We start from the raw sequence: 14,601 nt of genomic DNA, 5'->3' as shown, positions 1-14,601 counted from the left end.
TACAAACAAATCACTTTACTACACATAGAAGGAAAGAAAAGTAGTGCATCTATTTACGTAAACTAGGAACTATTACTATTTTCAGTTTGATCATTTTCGTTAGGTTTTTATTTACTCAAAATACAGTACAGTATTAACAATAAGTGTTTTTCCTCACTAACTGAACTATCCAGGCAGACGTATTCATTATGAAGTGTATAATATACTGTCTACAGCACATTAGCATACAAATGAAGAGTGCATTTAAATTGAAAAATAATCAAAATCTGGATATTTAAAGAAATTGTTGAAAATGATGACCGTTCATTTCGGTACAGGCTTCAGTTCAGTTCTTTTGTGTACATATAATAGAAAACGTTTTTAAGCATATCTTCTCAAATTGAATGTATTGTTTCTGGAATGTAATTCTTTAATTCTTCTATTGCTGTAGGATGTTTAACAAATACAATTGTTTTACAGTAACCCCAAAAGAAATAATGCAAGGCATCAGTCGACATGGGGGGGGCCTAATCCTGTGCCTCTTGAAATAATTCTGTACCTACTCTATAACAGATTACCTTACTTACGTATTGTAAATTCAATCTTCACTTCTGCCCGATTCGCACAGATAAATTTACTCAGGTTGCTATCTACTGTCAGTCCAAGTAGTTATGTCGCAGGGTCGTAGAAAGGGGGGAAATCACGTGACAGTTACTTAAAGAGGCCCTTTTATTTAAATTATTTTAAACAGTTGTATAATATTACGTAGACGTCCAATTCCTGATAGCAAATGTTTTCAGAAAAGAGCTGACAGCCCAGCCACTAACCTTTACAAAGGGCCCAGCAGAAACGGGTGGGGGAAACCGGGAAGCGACGTAACCAAATGGATACAGTGCCTGTACGAAAATATGATTCAATAATGAATACACTTTATTCACTGGAAAATACGACCATATTTCTGGAACGTACTATACTCACTCAGTACTGTATACTGTGACCGTAAGACGACTTTGATTCCATACGCGGTCTTGGTTCTGTATAGAGTACGGGTGGAAGTTTACTAGTACAAGAGGTGGGAGGGAAGTACATTAAAAACTCAGGTACATTAAAAATTGATGTAAAAATAAAATGATGTCCCTGTATAAATCAGTGCTACTTGCTAACCTTTCAATTTCGTTAGATGTTTTTCTCACTGGAGTTGTCCTCTCCGCCAGAAATTGGTATGAGAGTCCTTAAAAGTCAGTCCCTCTTTTTTCAGAAGACAGTAAGTTAATAACATCCTCAGACAAAGTTTTTTCTTGTCTTTTGTCCATCTTGATAGTAAAATCATGGAAAGTTTGTCATCTTTAATATTAACAATTACTGGCCTCAGAATGACCTCAAGATGTATGGTTCAATAGATAATGAAGTTTCACTTCTGCATAGCATTCCGTGACTGAAACAGATTCAGGATAATACATTTTCTCAGCGTGTTAAGATTCTCTTGTATGGTGGGTATATTACAGCATTTAGATCTTGCACTCCTTGGCTCATTACATTTATATTGGTGCACTGTAATATCGGCATCCAGGAAAAGCAACAATACTTCTTTCTCATTGTAGTTTTTCACAACAGATCTTCTGGTTGATGACAACCTCCAAGATTTTATTATTTTAAAAGCTCTATTTGGTGTTTTTTGCATCTCCTGTACAGGTTTTGCATGATACACATTACCAGATCCGTGATGTTTTATTTGTGCTACGAAAGTTAAACTCTCCGCACTTTCCTCTGACTTCCTCGACACTTCGGTTTTTCTGCGTTTAAACCTAGTACTCCTCTCTCCAAAATCTGTCTGTGGTCTTTCTGTCTTCCCTTGAGTAGGTTTTATAACTTTCAAGTCGCACACATACTCTTCATCCAACTACTGTTAATTGTTTTTCAAGAAACTATCAATCATTCTATGTATTTCATTCACTGGGTCTGCGAAACAGTTCAAGCAAAACCAAAACATGCCTTTGTAATAATTATTTTACCTGATCAGAGGAGTTTTCTGTGTAAATTTTTGCTACAACAAAGTGAAACCGAGCATCTTTCTGCAATTCAGGTCTACGCTTCTCCTTCTACAAAATCTCAAATAATCTCGACTAGGCTGTGAACAACAGTATTGCATTCTGAAACCAAAGTAAACTATGTAACCCTTGTGGTTTTAAAAATATTTATATATGAAGGGTTCAGACCCATAGTGGGCCAAGCGCCATTTATTAAAAACGGAGAAAACAAGGATTAAGATTAAGTTATTACCATAATTTAACGAAACATATATATATATATATATATATATATATATATTTGAACAAATTAAGTCAAAGTAAACATGCTTTTCTTTGTGAAATAATAATGATTAACATTGAAATTATTCGTATTTTAGTGGATTAATTTGTCACTACGCAAACAAATGAGTTTAATTATATTTTTTCAAAAGCGGCAAATATGGGCGAATTTTCCATTTAAGACCATAAAGTAAACATGTTACGCAACACATAGGTTAAAGAATTTATACCGGGAAACGTCGGGTAATTTTTTACCAGTCTGTATAAAAAATGAACTTCAAAATCTCAAACTACAAATATACATCCTAATATAATTTATGTACAAGATCCAAGACAAGCAACTTAGTGCGACCAAGCCTTGAGCCGTATCCAATAAGGATAATAATAATTTTATGTATGGTATTCTCTCTCTAGGATTCTATCCTCCCCCCTCATCAGAAATCTTAATTTGCACACTGCACGTACACTCACCTTGTAGATTGAGTTTCAGCTCTGCTGTGGGATTCAGTTGATGAATAGTATGGCCCAAAGCCGGCACATACTTTCCTGAAAAGTATAAATAAAGATTTTTTTTAAACATGAGTTGAAATTGTTTCTTGTTTTTTTTTTTAATTGGTGTCTTTGACTTGTTACAATTTCAGGAATTACGAATAAAATAAATATTTCACAATAATTACTTAAGAAACTTATATGGTAACGAATAGAATGTAGCAAAAGAATGGGGATAACTTCCTGTTGGAGTTGAAAGGGACGACGTAAGCATTTTGAGATAAGGAAATATATGTATATCGTTTGAGTGCTGCACTACTGTACTGTACAGTACTTAATTCTTAAGACTCCCAGGTAGGAAAATTTTCAGTTTACACTGTACCACTGTAAATTAACCAAAGAAGTATGAGACAAAATAATGAGTCAGGAAAACAATTTACTCTAGTTGAACAGAACATATCCTACTCCGTATCAGATAAGTTTATTCTCAAGAGCGTTGGAGAATTAACCCTCAACCCGAAAGATACACTAAAATCACACACAGAAAGATTGGTCTAGGACAGTGATGTCAAAGCAAGCTCATTTTTCTGACCTTGACGTCGTGCGCGGGCATTAAGCGCTAGGTATGCTAGGAGGAATAAGCAGCCTGTTGGATTAAGAAAACAGTGGTGCACAAACTTCAAACGGAATGTGAAATTTTATGTCATTATTTTTATATGGCTTCTTTCTGTTTGTTATTTTCTATATTGTCTGTAAAACAAAAGTACTAACACCTATTTCTTAGCCTAATATTGCAGTTGTGTTTTAAACGTTAATAACATAATAAAGAGTAAAGAAGGAATATTCACACAAATTCCATAATAACTACAACTATACTGTATTAAGTGAATTAAACACATCATTCATAAATAAAGTGTTATCCCAAAGAAAGACACTGAATATGACATGATAAGTTGAAATTGATATGATGGTATCTTTAGCCTTATAAAAGTAATCAAAACAGTATTATAGTACAAAGAAAAGTTGTCTAGGTATATGTTTTAACTGTAACTAATATTACATAATAAAACTCTTATCGCATTATGCTTTTAGGTGATATTGGTGCGCAACTTGCTGCAATCAGAATATTAAATTATCTCGAAATCTGCTGAAGCTATAGAGCTGACGTTTTATCAACACATAGGCACATATCTTTTGTTTGTGATGTAACAGTATTTGCTTTGTTAATTCATTTCCTTACAAATATTTTTCCATTGGAATATTTTCAAACATTTTAATACACTATCTTCAGTAATACGTATTTACGATATATTTAATTTACGAAAACATTGTTTTAGTACCTGTAAGGCTACTAAACAAACATATCTGAAAATTTCACTTTTCTGTAAAAAAAAGTTGAGAAAATGTTCCTTTTGAATAAAAAAGCAAACTTGTGAAAAATGAACATTAAAATTAAAACTTACATTCTTATAATGCACTTATACTTCTCAAACAAATCTAAAAATTAACATGGATTCAGTTTTAATAAGTTCTCTTCCCTTTATCCATTGAATCAGTGCTGGCCATCCCTGTATATAGCTCGAACAAGCTACCTCTTTCGTTTGTCTCTTTCCTTTCCGCTGTAAAGCGCTCTGGCTCTCCTGGGCTCTAAAGCGCGCGCTTGCTCCTATGGGCATCAGTTGACATCACCGGTCTAGGAGATGGGACATATTTTATTATTGTTTCCATGAGTAATTTACTGTAGTTGAACAGAACATATCCTACGCCGTATCAGATAAGTTTCTTCTCAAGAGCGTTGGAGAATTAACCCTCAATCCGAAGATACACTAAAATCACACTTACATATTTTATTTATTGTTCCCATGAGTAATTCGTGGGTGCTCGTGTAAAGGGGGTTAAGTCAAATTGCAAGGTATGTAAACTTCTCTCCTTTGGTGCTGAACAAAACCCCTTTGTCACAAAATACTGAGCACTGTAACTACATCATAGATGGAAGAATGACTTAACCCCTTTAACACAAAAGAAAAGTAATTGTGGATAGTTCAAATCTGTACTTATTCCAGTTTAGCCAAATCAGACTTAATCCCCTTTACACGAGCACCTGCGAATTATATACATTTAATTCAAGATATTTTTTATAAATAAACACATTTTACTCGTACAATATAATATAATTTAAAATATTTAATTCAAGATAATTTATTTTTATCAATTAATCAGAAGCACGTTACGGATGTCTACAGCAGCAGCCGCACTACCGAAGTCTTTAGCGGATGTGGTAATATCAGGTAGACCTCGAATAATATTGTGTGAAGGCGTTTTTCTGATTTTTCATTGGGGTGTCTTCTCCAAGATATATGTCATTTGTTGGAGAAATATTAGAAGAACAAGGTGGGACTGTTTCATTTCTATCCTCATCTGACAACTCCATTTTCCACTTGTATGTCTAATTGTAGGTATGATAAAATCAGAGTTTGGGCAAAATCATCGAAATGTGGACATTCACCTACTTCATTTTCATCACCAACTTCATCTATATCTTCTAGCCATTGCTGCATAATTTTCCGAAAATTAAGATCAATGGGCGTAGCTGGCATGGTGGGATATGTTTGCAATAACCATGGGGCATTATAAAAACTGATTACCAATAGTACATTATGTAACGAGCCTATAATGGTAGTAATTAAGACGCTCGTATGAAAATTATGAAACTCGCTTGCGCTCGTTTCATAAACATACTCGCGTCTTAATTACCATTATAGGCAAGTTGCATACGACTTTTTATGCTCGATCATATTTCTAACTTGAAATTATTCATAATTATTCATGTTATTCTTATCTGACTGGGGAGCGGAACTGACCTTGTGCAATATCTCGTAAATTGTGAGATGTGCGCAGACGCGAAAGTATTGATTTTTTCCTAGAAACAAATGTCATTGACCTTATGTAATCTAGAGAGTAAAATAAGATTAATCTTGATATAATCTTGAAATCGATTTAGACATTGAAAAACGAGATGACAAACTGAATTTATTTGAATATTATTTACAATTAACGCTTTATTACAGTAACAGAACATAACCTTCTGCGACAGTATTGGATTTCCAGCCTCCGTGACGTTTTGCTAGTTGTCTTTCGATTGCATATCCGAGAATAATCGATACTTGCGCTTTCATATTGCTACAATGGTGGTTTCTGATTGGTGGAACACCTGAACTTTAATGAATAGGTGTACTTTAATGAGGTCCATTAAATGGATGCTACCAGGTGTATAATTACTACATTTCGGCATGGTCGAGCATAAAAATAAATTAAACACAGAATCTATTTCACAACAATATTGAAGTTGACAAACTACTACATAATACGATATACCGGTCTATGAGACCTGTAAATATAGCAGACAATAATTACTTACTTTAATAATAAATAGCGACAACAATGCATTGAACAGATTTATATTATAACCACACTACAGCACACACTAAGTAAGACTAAAGCAAACATAGCTCAAAAGATAATACATAGTATTAAGCAGTGTTGCAAATATTCAAGAAACGAAATACTATACCGACCTGGCAGGCCGGTATTTCGGGTTAAGGGTTAACCAGGAGAAGGATAACACTTGATAGGCTACGACTATGATGTGAGGAGCAAGTGGGCAATGTTCACCTCCTTGAAAGAGACCATCAAGGCAAAGCTGAAAGCCGCAGTCTCTGAAGATCTTTTGAGTATGAGACCAAAAACCGTCTCTGGTTTTAGTGGCCATTATGAAGATGACAACACTAAAGAAAAACTGGTATTTTCCGACGCAATTGTCAATACAACATCGATTGTCTAATTTTGTTCTAGGATTTTTGACGTGGTTCACGCCGCGAAACAGATTCCACTCTCGTTCTAGACGTGGTTAAAGACACTAATTTTGAAATGAGTGGATGCTCCATCATGCTAGAACCCCATTACTTAAAGAAGAAAGACTACAACAAAAGTAGCAAGAGAATTTTTCTCCTCTCCACCCATCCTTCATCATATGGTAATGCAGAATTCCTGCATGGAAATATCATATGTACTTCGGTACATCACAATAATATGATATGCGTAAATAATCACTTAGTGATTTAAGACGGTGCTCATTCCGTCGGATCCCGGTCACTTAGTCACTCGTAATGAGTGCACCTCTGCACATATTGTGTTGGGCATTGTGCCACTGTCACACATCTATGACGCAGTGCATGTGGGTTGGCCACTGAAGGGGAAACTAAGAGGTGGAACTTAAATTGAGAGGATTCAATCCGGCATCGGAACTGGAATCCGGTGTGGCTTAGTGGATAAAGCGTCAGCACGTAGAGCTGAAAACCCGGGTCCGAGTCCCGGTGCCAGAGAGAATTTTTTTCCGCTCCACCCATCCTTCATCATATGGTAATGCAGAATTCTGTACGGAAATATACAGAGTGGAAGGTAACCTTTTACAATCCTTCACACACATAACAGATCATGTCATTTGGGAACGTTGTGTCAAATAATATTTTTTCATACGACCAATAGTTTTTGTAATATTTCGAGAAAACGAATGTTGCAATGTTGCAACGTCGTAGACAGTAGCAGTGTTTACTTCGAGAGATCATTGCACCCCAGCATAGCCTACTGAATGCCGCTCCAATCATCTACTTGGCAGGGGTTTTGGGAGGATGTATACACATACCGTTTTGTAAACGAAAACATCTGTTGAGAATGCAGTCAAATCGAAATTTATGTAATTGTAACGTGTTAATTACATGAACTATGTTATTCATTATCTATGATGAAACGTTCATTATTGTATCGTTTCAACACTAACACGTAGTTTCCGTTACATTTTAAGGCAGTTTCATAAATAATACAGTAGAATGAAAAATGATGCACAAAACAAAATTAATCCTTTAAATACAATATGATTTTACATTGAGGATCACACAGTTTATGTCACTCCAATCAATTACAATACAATGTTTAGAAGAAATAAACAACTTTTAAACTAAATAAAAATGATACACATTAATGTGAGGTACACTGTTAAATTTTGTACACCATTCTCTACAGTGTCTTTCAAAGATATTGTTCAAAGTGTTCACCAGTTGCGTGTCTACAACTTTCACACTCCTGATCCAGTTATTTGTCACGGTATAAGCGAGCAACTGAATGAGGAAGTGAATGTAAGCGTATCATCCGCTCCGTACACCTGGCTCGGCCACATGGTTTGCGTACGTAAGAAACAATATTGCCAGCGTGTCACAGCCCTGTTCCCATGCAATGTGTACACGACTATTAACGCGATTTACTCGAAATTTGTGTTATTTTCCATGCAAATACATGGCCATACATAGCTTACTCTATCATCCTACATGAGATAAAATCCAATTTTGAGCAGTTTCATGAAAAACTTAATCATAATTTCAAGTTGCAAAAGGCAATTTTTTTTCGAAAACTGCTCTTCTGGGAACAAAATATTATTAGACTTTCTTCTTTGTTATAATTCGAGATATCATTTCCCAGAAGATTGTAAAAGGTTACCTTCCACCTTGTATACGTACTTCGGTACATTAAGAGGAGACTAAGAGGAAGGCATAAAATAGGAAAGACTGGAGAATGCTGGGTTTTCAGTGAAAGATCTTGGACAGAACACACTGAACGAATGAAAGAACCATGTTCTTCATTAATTATCTTTATTTTAACTATAATTTCCTTCATTTTAATAATCGCTTCCTTTGTAGCTACCATCATTAGGCCTATGATCTTCTTTTCCTCCTCAAAATCATAGTCACATTTAATATGGACATCGCTCTTCTTATGTAACTTCTTGATTACGTTTAACAGTTAAATATGTTTCGTGATTGTCATTCCCAATAATGAATTTGTGGCGAAGGTACAGAAACGCAGTGGTTCCCAACCTTTATTGAACGCCCACGATATCGCGACACACTTATTTGTTTTTATTAATAACAATAATAATCATCATCATCATCATCATCATAATAACTAGTGCTTTTCTTCTGAAGAAAAAGGTGATGGAATTCTGTGTAGAATATTTTATAGCGGACGGGGAGATGATTACTGTTACTGCACGGGAATTTTGTCGTTTTTAACCTCCTTTTCGTCCAACTAAGACTTTCGAGATCTAAGTGGAATTCAAAGAAAAATATTTAAAATATTCACACATATTTCTTTCCATGATGAAAAATGTAACAAAATGGTGCCTGAATGCCGTTCCAGAACGTTCCGTCAGAAAAGAGCACTAATAACAATTTCTATGTAGTGTCAGACATCCAGTTTGTAAATAGACCGATGTTAACACGCAATATAAAAAATGAGTGGCATTAGAAAAAAAACAAAGGTATGTGTCAAAAATCTCAACCTGTCTATGCTGTATGTCCGATAAAATATTTTTATTATCTTTTTAGAAACTCACCTATTTTAATGTGAAGTCTGCGCTTGGTAGGTTGCAAGAGTTTCTCTATACGTGGTCACATGATTGACAGGCCAATACGTAAATCATCTTCAAAATGCAGCAGTCTGTTGCTTTGTTCATATTTCACTATTTTCATGGTAGAAAATGCGGATTCACACAAGTATAACGTTGAAAACGGCAATTCTAAATGTATTTTTAGTTTATTCGGCACCATCGATTGATTTGACAAAACATTTCCGCATATAAGACACTCGAGATTTTGTTTATATTCATTTCCACGCCACGTAAAACCATATTGCAATTTTATTATTCATCACCATAATATTTACGAAATGCAGTACGTTTTTTCCAAACCTGAAGGGAACTTTCACTCACATTATTTGAATTACAATAGCACTGCTGGCATCTACCCAGAACTTAATTCAGATTGTGTTTTTTGAATTAAAAATTTGTCCATAAAAACGTAAATAAAGCACTTTTCATAAAATAATCGCACTAGCACCCTCTCAGACGTAGGGCCTATATACTGAAACTGACCAATATGTTCTAACGATTCTAAACTCTGTTTGTTAGTAAGAGGGAAGAGTAAACGATTTACTAAGTGTTGTGCCCAAGGATTATGATAAGAATCATAACTTTCTTATGTATGACCATAAGCAATATATTTTCACTTTATTTTAAAGTAATGAAATCGTACTTATTAAAATATTCACTTGAAGACATGCCTTTGACATACGACAGAGATCGCTTCCTGTTTCGACAGATTACAGAGTACAGCTTAGCTAACTCAGCAAAGAAGCAAGGTCCAGTCCTTGAACAAGGCAGAAATGCGTACGCTTGCATTTTAACAAAAAGACATTCTTAGCAACAGCTGACATATAACGAAAGATACATATATTATGCAGCGTCTCTCGCGAGACATTTTAATTGGCGAATCATTCAGAACTCGGAATTTCTATTGGGTAAAGCAAAAACAGAGATATAGTCGTGAGAGTTCCTTAAATCTGTATTTTTCTAAGTGACGACCGGAAACGCCGATATGAAATAATGGTTAAGAACCAGAAGCGTGGTGTTTAGTGAATGCAATACCGTATTCTTAGAAGATTCGCGGGTAAAATAGCGTCACTCTGTTACGTCACAAAGGACGCGGTTCGAGAATTTATAAATGGACATGAAACGTCCAAAACGGCGGTCATTAGTTATTGGTCAAGACAGCGGTCATGCAGTAGCGGACGTAACTTCCCGACGTCCAGGAAGAAATCCAGAAAATGACATCATCTTTGAACAGCACCAGGGTTCGCCCTACTATCTACTGTAAGTAAAATCATCAGTTCAATCTTTAGACTTTACATTTAACTAGTTCATTTTGGTACTTTAAAATTAACAGAAATTTTCATACGTTCTACATCGTTCAATCTCAATATTCTATCTGTAGTAAATTGATATCTTATTAATAAACTTAGTACCGGTATTAGTGAATTTCTACACTTGTGATTCTTTCGAAAGCCTGAGATCACATTCTAAGTAGAAATCCCTCCTATCCATGAGCAAATACAGTTTATAAATCATATTAGAGAGTTAAGAAGTATAACGCAGTGTCTGATTCGTTTGTGTTATCTTGATAGTAGGTTATAACTCGCGAATATCTCAAAGATAAGCCATCCGCCCTTGTCGTGGCAAGTGGCACGACAAAATACTGGTGTCAGATATGATAGAGTTCAACAATAAATTTTGGTGTCAGATATGGTATGATAAATACTAGTGTCACATATAGTATAACAAAAATTGGTGTCAGAAATGGGCATAACATAAGCATTGTTGGAAGTTTCATCTTGTATTGATTGTTCCGATAAGCTGCCTAATAAGTAATGAAAATTCAATTAGACCGTCTCTGCTTATCTGTATTACAATTAATTAATTTACGTTAATATAAGACATCAATAAATTATAATTGTAATACAGATAAGCAGAGACGGTCTAATTGAATTTTCATTACTTATTGTTGGAAGTGTTCACTTTCATTTGAATTATCGCTAGGCAGGAAAATTAAACTCAGCATTGTTGCACGTGTTCACGTTTCATTGGTAAAGTCTATCTCAAATAATTATACGATATCAGAGACTTCGTTGTATATAAAAAATGCTTTGTAAAGAGACTTCCTAGATGGCATAAAATTTATTTTTCAACTCCAAAATTTCGCGACACACCGGTTGGGAACCGCTGCGAGTAACGTACCTCGCAATATGATCACAATGCTGTAGAACTCGACTTCAAACAACACAGAACATTAGTGAAAAATAAAAACGTACCCATTTTCTGTGAGAAGGCTTAAACTCACAACAACATTCGCCGGACATGAATACGAAACCCAGGATGTTTTGTTCCACATCAGTTGGCTTACATGCTTCTCACTTATATAATCGTATCTTCATTGCGTCATAATGACTCACCTCCTTATGATTCTCCTGCAATATAGAACGGCAGGGTCTGAAGAACTGGATAAGCATTGTGTGCAGTTCGGTTCCAACTTGTGTCTCGTCTTCAGCATAGCCTGTGTCATTATTTGTAAAACTGAATCCTAAAAAATAAGAACAGTAGTAAGTGGATGTCAGTGATCTAACAACAGTCACTGTGTATTACTCTGAACCTATGTAAAATTATCAAGAACGATGGCCTCTTAGTTGGAAATATCTTAAGTACTGCTTCTTCGCTTTCGAAAATGAACCCAATAGTGTCATGTAGGACAGTTACTGCTTGCGTAACATCCTTTAATTTTACTAATACATAAAATTTAATTTTGTACACGGGCTTTTATTACTCATATCTCATTTCTTAGGAACAGATAGCACCACTATAAAATGTGTGAAGACTTCCAAATAAAAGTGGGTACACGAAAATTCAAAATCTGACATGGCAGAAAGTTTTCTAAGCGTGTAATTATTTCCTAGTAGTGGTAAGAACAGTAATAATAATAATAATAATAATAATAATAATAATAATAATAATCATAATCATCATCATTAAGGTTTCGGCCATTTGATCCGTTCCTTCTCAGAGAAATTGATCTTCCCATCTACTGTATTATAAGGTCTACCTATACTCCGTTGTCCACCTGGGGTATAGTTCAAAAGTAATTTTGAGAACCTGTTTTCAGGCATACGTTCAATATTATGTTCTTTCCAGTCTTCTTTACATTGTAATAATTTATCATTGAGGTTAAAATCTTAACTTCAGCGCATATGTCTTCATATCTTTTATGATCTTAAGAGAGTAAACCCCGCAACCGATCTCAAAAATCTCATCTCTGCAGCCTCTATTTCCTTCTGTCTGATTTATCCAAAGTCCAGTTCTCGCTGACGTATGTGAGCATAGGGACTGACATAACTTTATATAAAATTTAAGTTGTGTGGACTTCAAAGTTTTACGTCCTAAGATCCTTCTTATACTGCCATACTGCCACACATTTCTTGGAACGTATTCACTTTATAAGTCATATCGTTTTTCTGGCAGTATGATACACTGCACCCTAGGTAATTGAAAGACTTGTTCGATTATTTCGCCTGCTATGACTATTTTAGCTCTTAAATGGTATTTATCTATGAAGGCCATAGTTTTGGTTTTGCTTGATGGTATCTTCAAATTATATTCCTTTATTATATTTATAAGTTTATTTGTTGCTAATTGCATTGCATTACAGGAAATATTTCGGTTAATCCGAAAATCTTGTAATCCGAATAAGTCTTTGTACCAATTAGTTCGAATTAACGAGGCTCTGCTGTATTTTTTATATACAGGGTATTCAGACCACCCGTAACAGTAATTTATTTCGGAAACTAGTGCATGAAAATTTTCGAGACAAAAATATTTATAACTAAACCACATGTAAACTTTCACTTGAGCTTGATTTTATCAATCAGCTCTAACAGGAAGTGGGGTCAGTGGCGCATCACTTTAAAATTTCAAATGGGAGTCGGGGTCAAATAAGGTACCATTTGATAGAGCTCTTCAAAACAAGCAACTTTCATAGAAAACGTTTTTATTTATCCCTACTCTTTCAATGAGAAAACGTACGACAAGGCAATGGGTTATTCGGATCATCCGTAAGTCATTTATTTCGGAAACTAGTGCATTAAAATTTTCGAGATAAAAATATTTATAACTAGACCACATGTGAACTTTCACTAGAACTTGATTTCATCAATCAGCTCTAATAGGAAGTAGGGTCAGTGGCGTATCATTTTAAAATTTCAAATGAGAGTCGGGTCAAACAGGGTACCATTTGATAGAGCTTTTCAAAACAAACAACTTTCATAGGAAACGTTATTATTAATTCCTACTCTGCCAGTCACTTGACACGCCGAAGTATTAAGAGTCACTGGCAGTGATAGAAGAAGAGTACAGGTGTGTGCTGCTCAGAAGGGCAGATAGTTTGAAAATTTATAAAAAAAAATTAATGGAATTGTCCAGCCTTTCAGTAACATGTCAACATTAATTGTTTTGTTTACATTTTCGTCGTGTAACATTTCTCAATAACTATTGATAACACTGTCTCTCTGTACGTTTTCTCATTGAAAGACTAGGAATTGATAAAAACGTTTCCTATGAAATTTGTTTGTTTTGAAGAGCTCTATCAAATGGTACCATATTTGACCCGACTCCGGTTTGAATTTTTAAAGTAATATGCCACTGACCCTACTTCCTGTTAGGGTTGATTGATGAAATCAAGCTCAAGTGAAAGTTCACATGTGGTTCAGTTATAAATATTTTTGTCTCGGAAAATTTTAATGCACTAGTTACCAAAATAAAAGACTGTTACGGATGGTCTGAATCACCCTGTATATAGATTAATTGGAGTTATTTAAATCGTCTATATAGAGCTAGAGTGCGTGTGTGTATGTAATATAACATTTCAATTGTGTATACACAGTTAGTTTAAGTATTTATAAGTTGCAATTAGACCTATTGTTACGGAAATTCTTGAAAGTGCCAGGCATATCCCACTTAGACTTCCCCCCTTATCACCCGGAATTAAGCCCGATCGAGAACATTTGAAGCACCATTTATTAAAAATGGAGAAAGCAAGGGTTAAAGTTAAGTGAATACCATAGTTTAATGAAGACTGACAAATCATTTAGTTTGAATGTATATACTTTATATTATTTGCTATATGTGTCCATTGAATTATGGTGATAACTTCACTTTAACCCTTATTTTCTACGGTTTTAGTAAATGGCGCTTCGCCCACTATGGTTCTGAACCCTTCATTTGGTCGATAGTGAAGGGATGGGTTGCCTCCAGAACCATAGATTGTAAATTAAATTCAGAAAGAGAACTATGTGAGCAGAAATTTAACAGTATGACTGAACTCGATTGGCGTCC

At 34.9% G+C, this 14,601-nt stretch overlaps 1 protein-coding gene across 1 annotated transcript in view; it reads right to left on the bottom strand.

Moving 5' to 3' along the window:
- LOC138701604 (venom serine carboxypeptidase-like) overlaps window positions 1–14,601 on the bottom strand; it is a 34,535-nt gene that overhangs the window by 6,486 nt on the left and 13,448 nt on the right. Inside the window, exon 3 of the mRNA XM_069828668.1 lies at window positions 2,760–2,834. Within this exon, the coding sequence (XP_069684769.1) occupies window positions 2,760–2,834 (75 nt within the window). The remainder of the gene's footprint in view (window positions 1–2,759; window positions 2,835–14,601) is intronic.

The sequence above is a fragment of the Periplaneta americana genome, chromosome 1, assembly GCF_040183065.1.
Source record: "Periplaneta americana isolate PAMFEO1 chromosome 1, P.americana_PAMFEO1_priV1, whole genome shotgun sequence".
Lineage (NCBI taxonomy): Eukaryota > Metazoa > Arthropoda > Insecta > Blattodea > Blattidae > Periplaneta > Periplaneta americana.
This window is presented reverse-complemented; position numbering and strand designations above follow the sequence as displayed.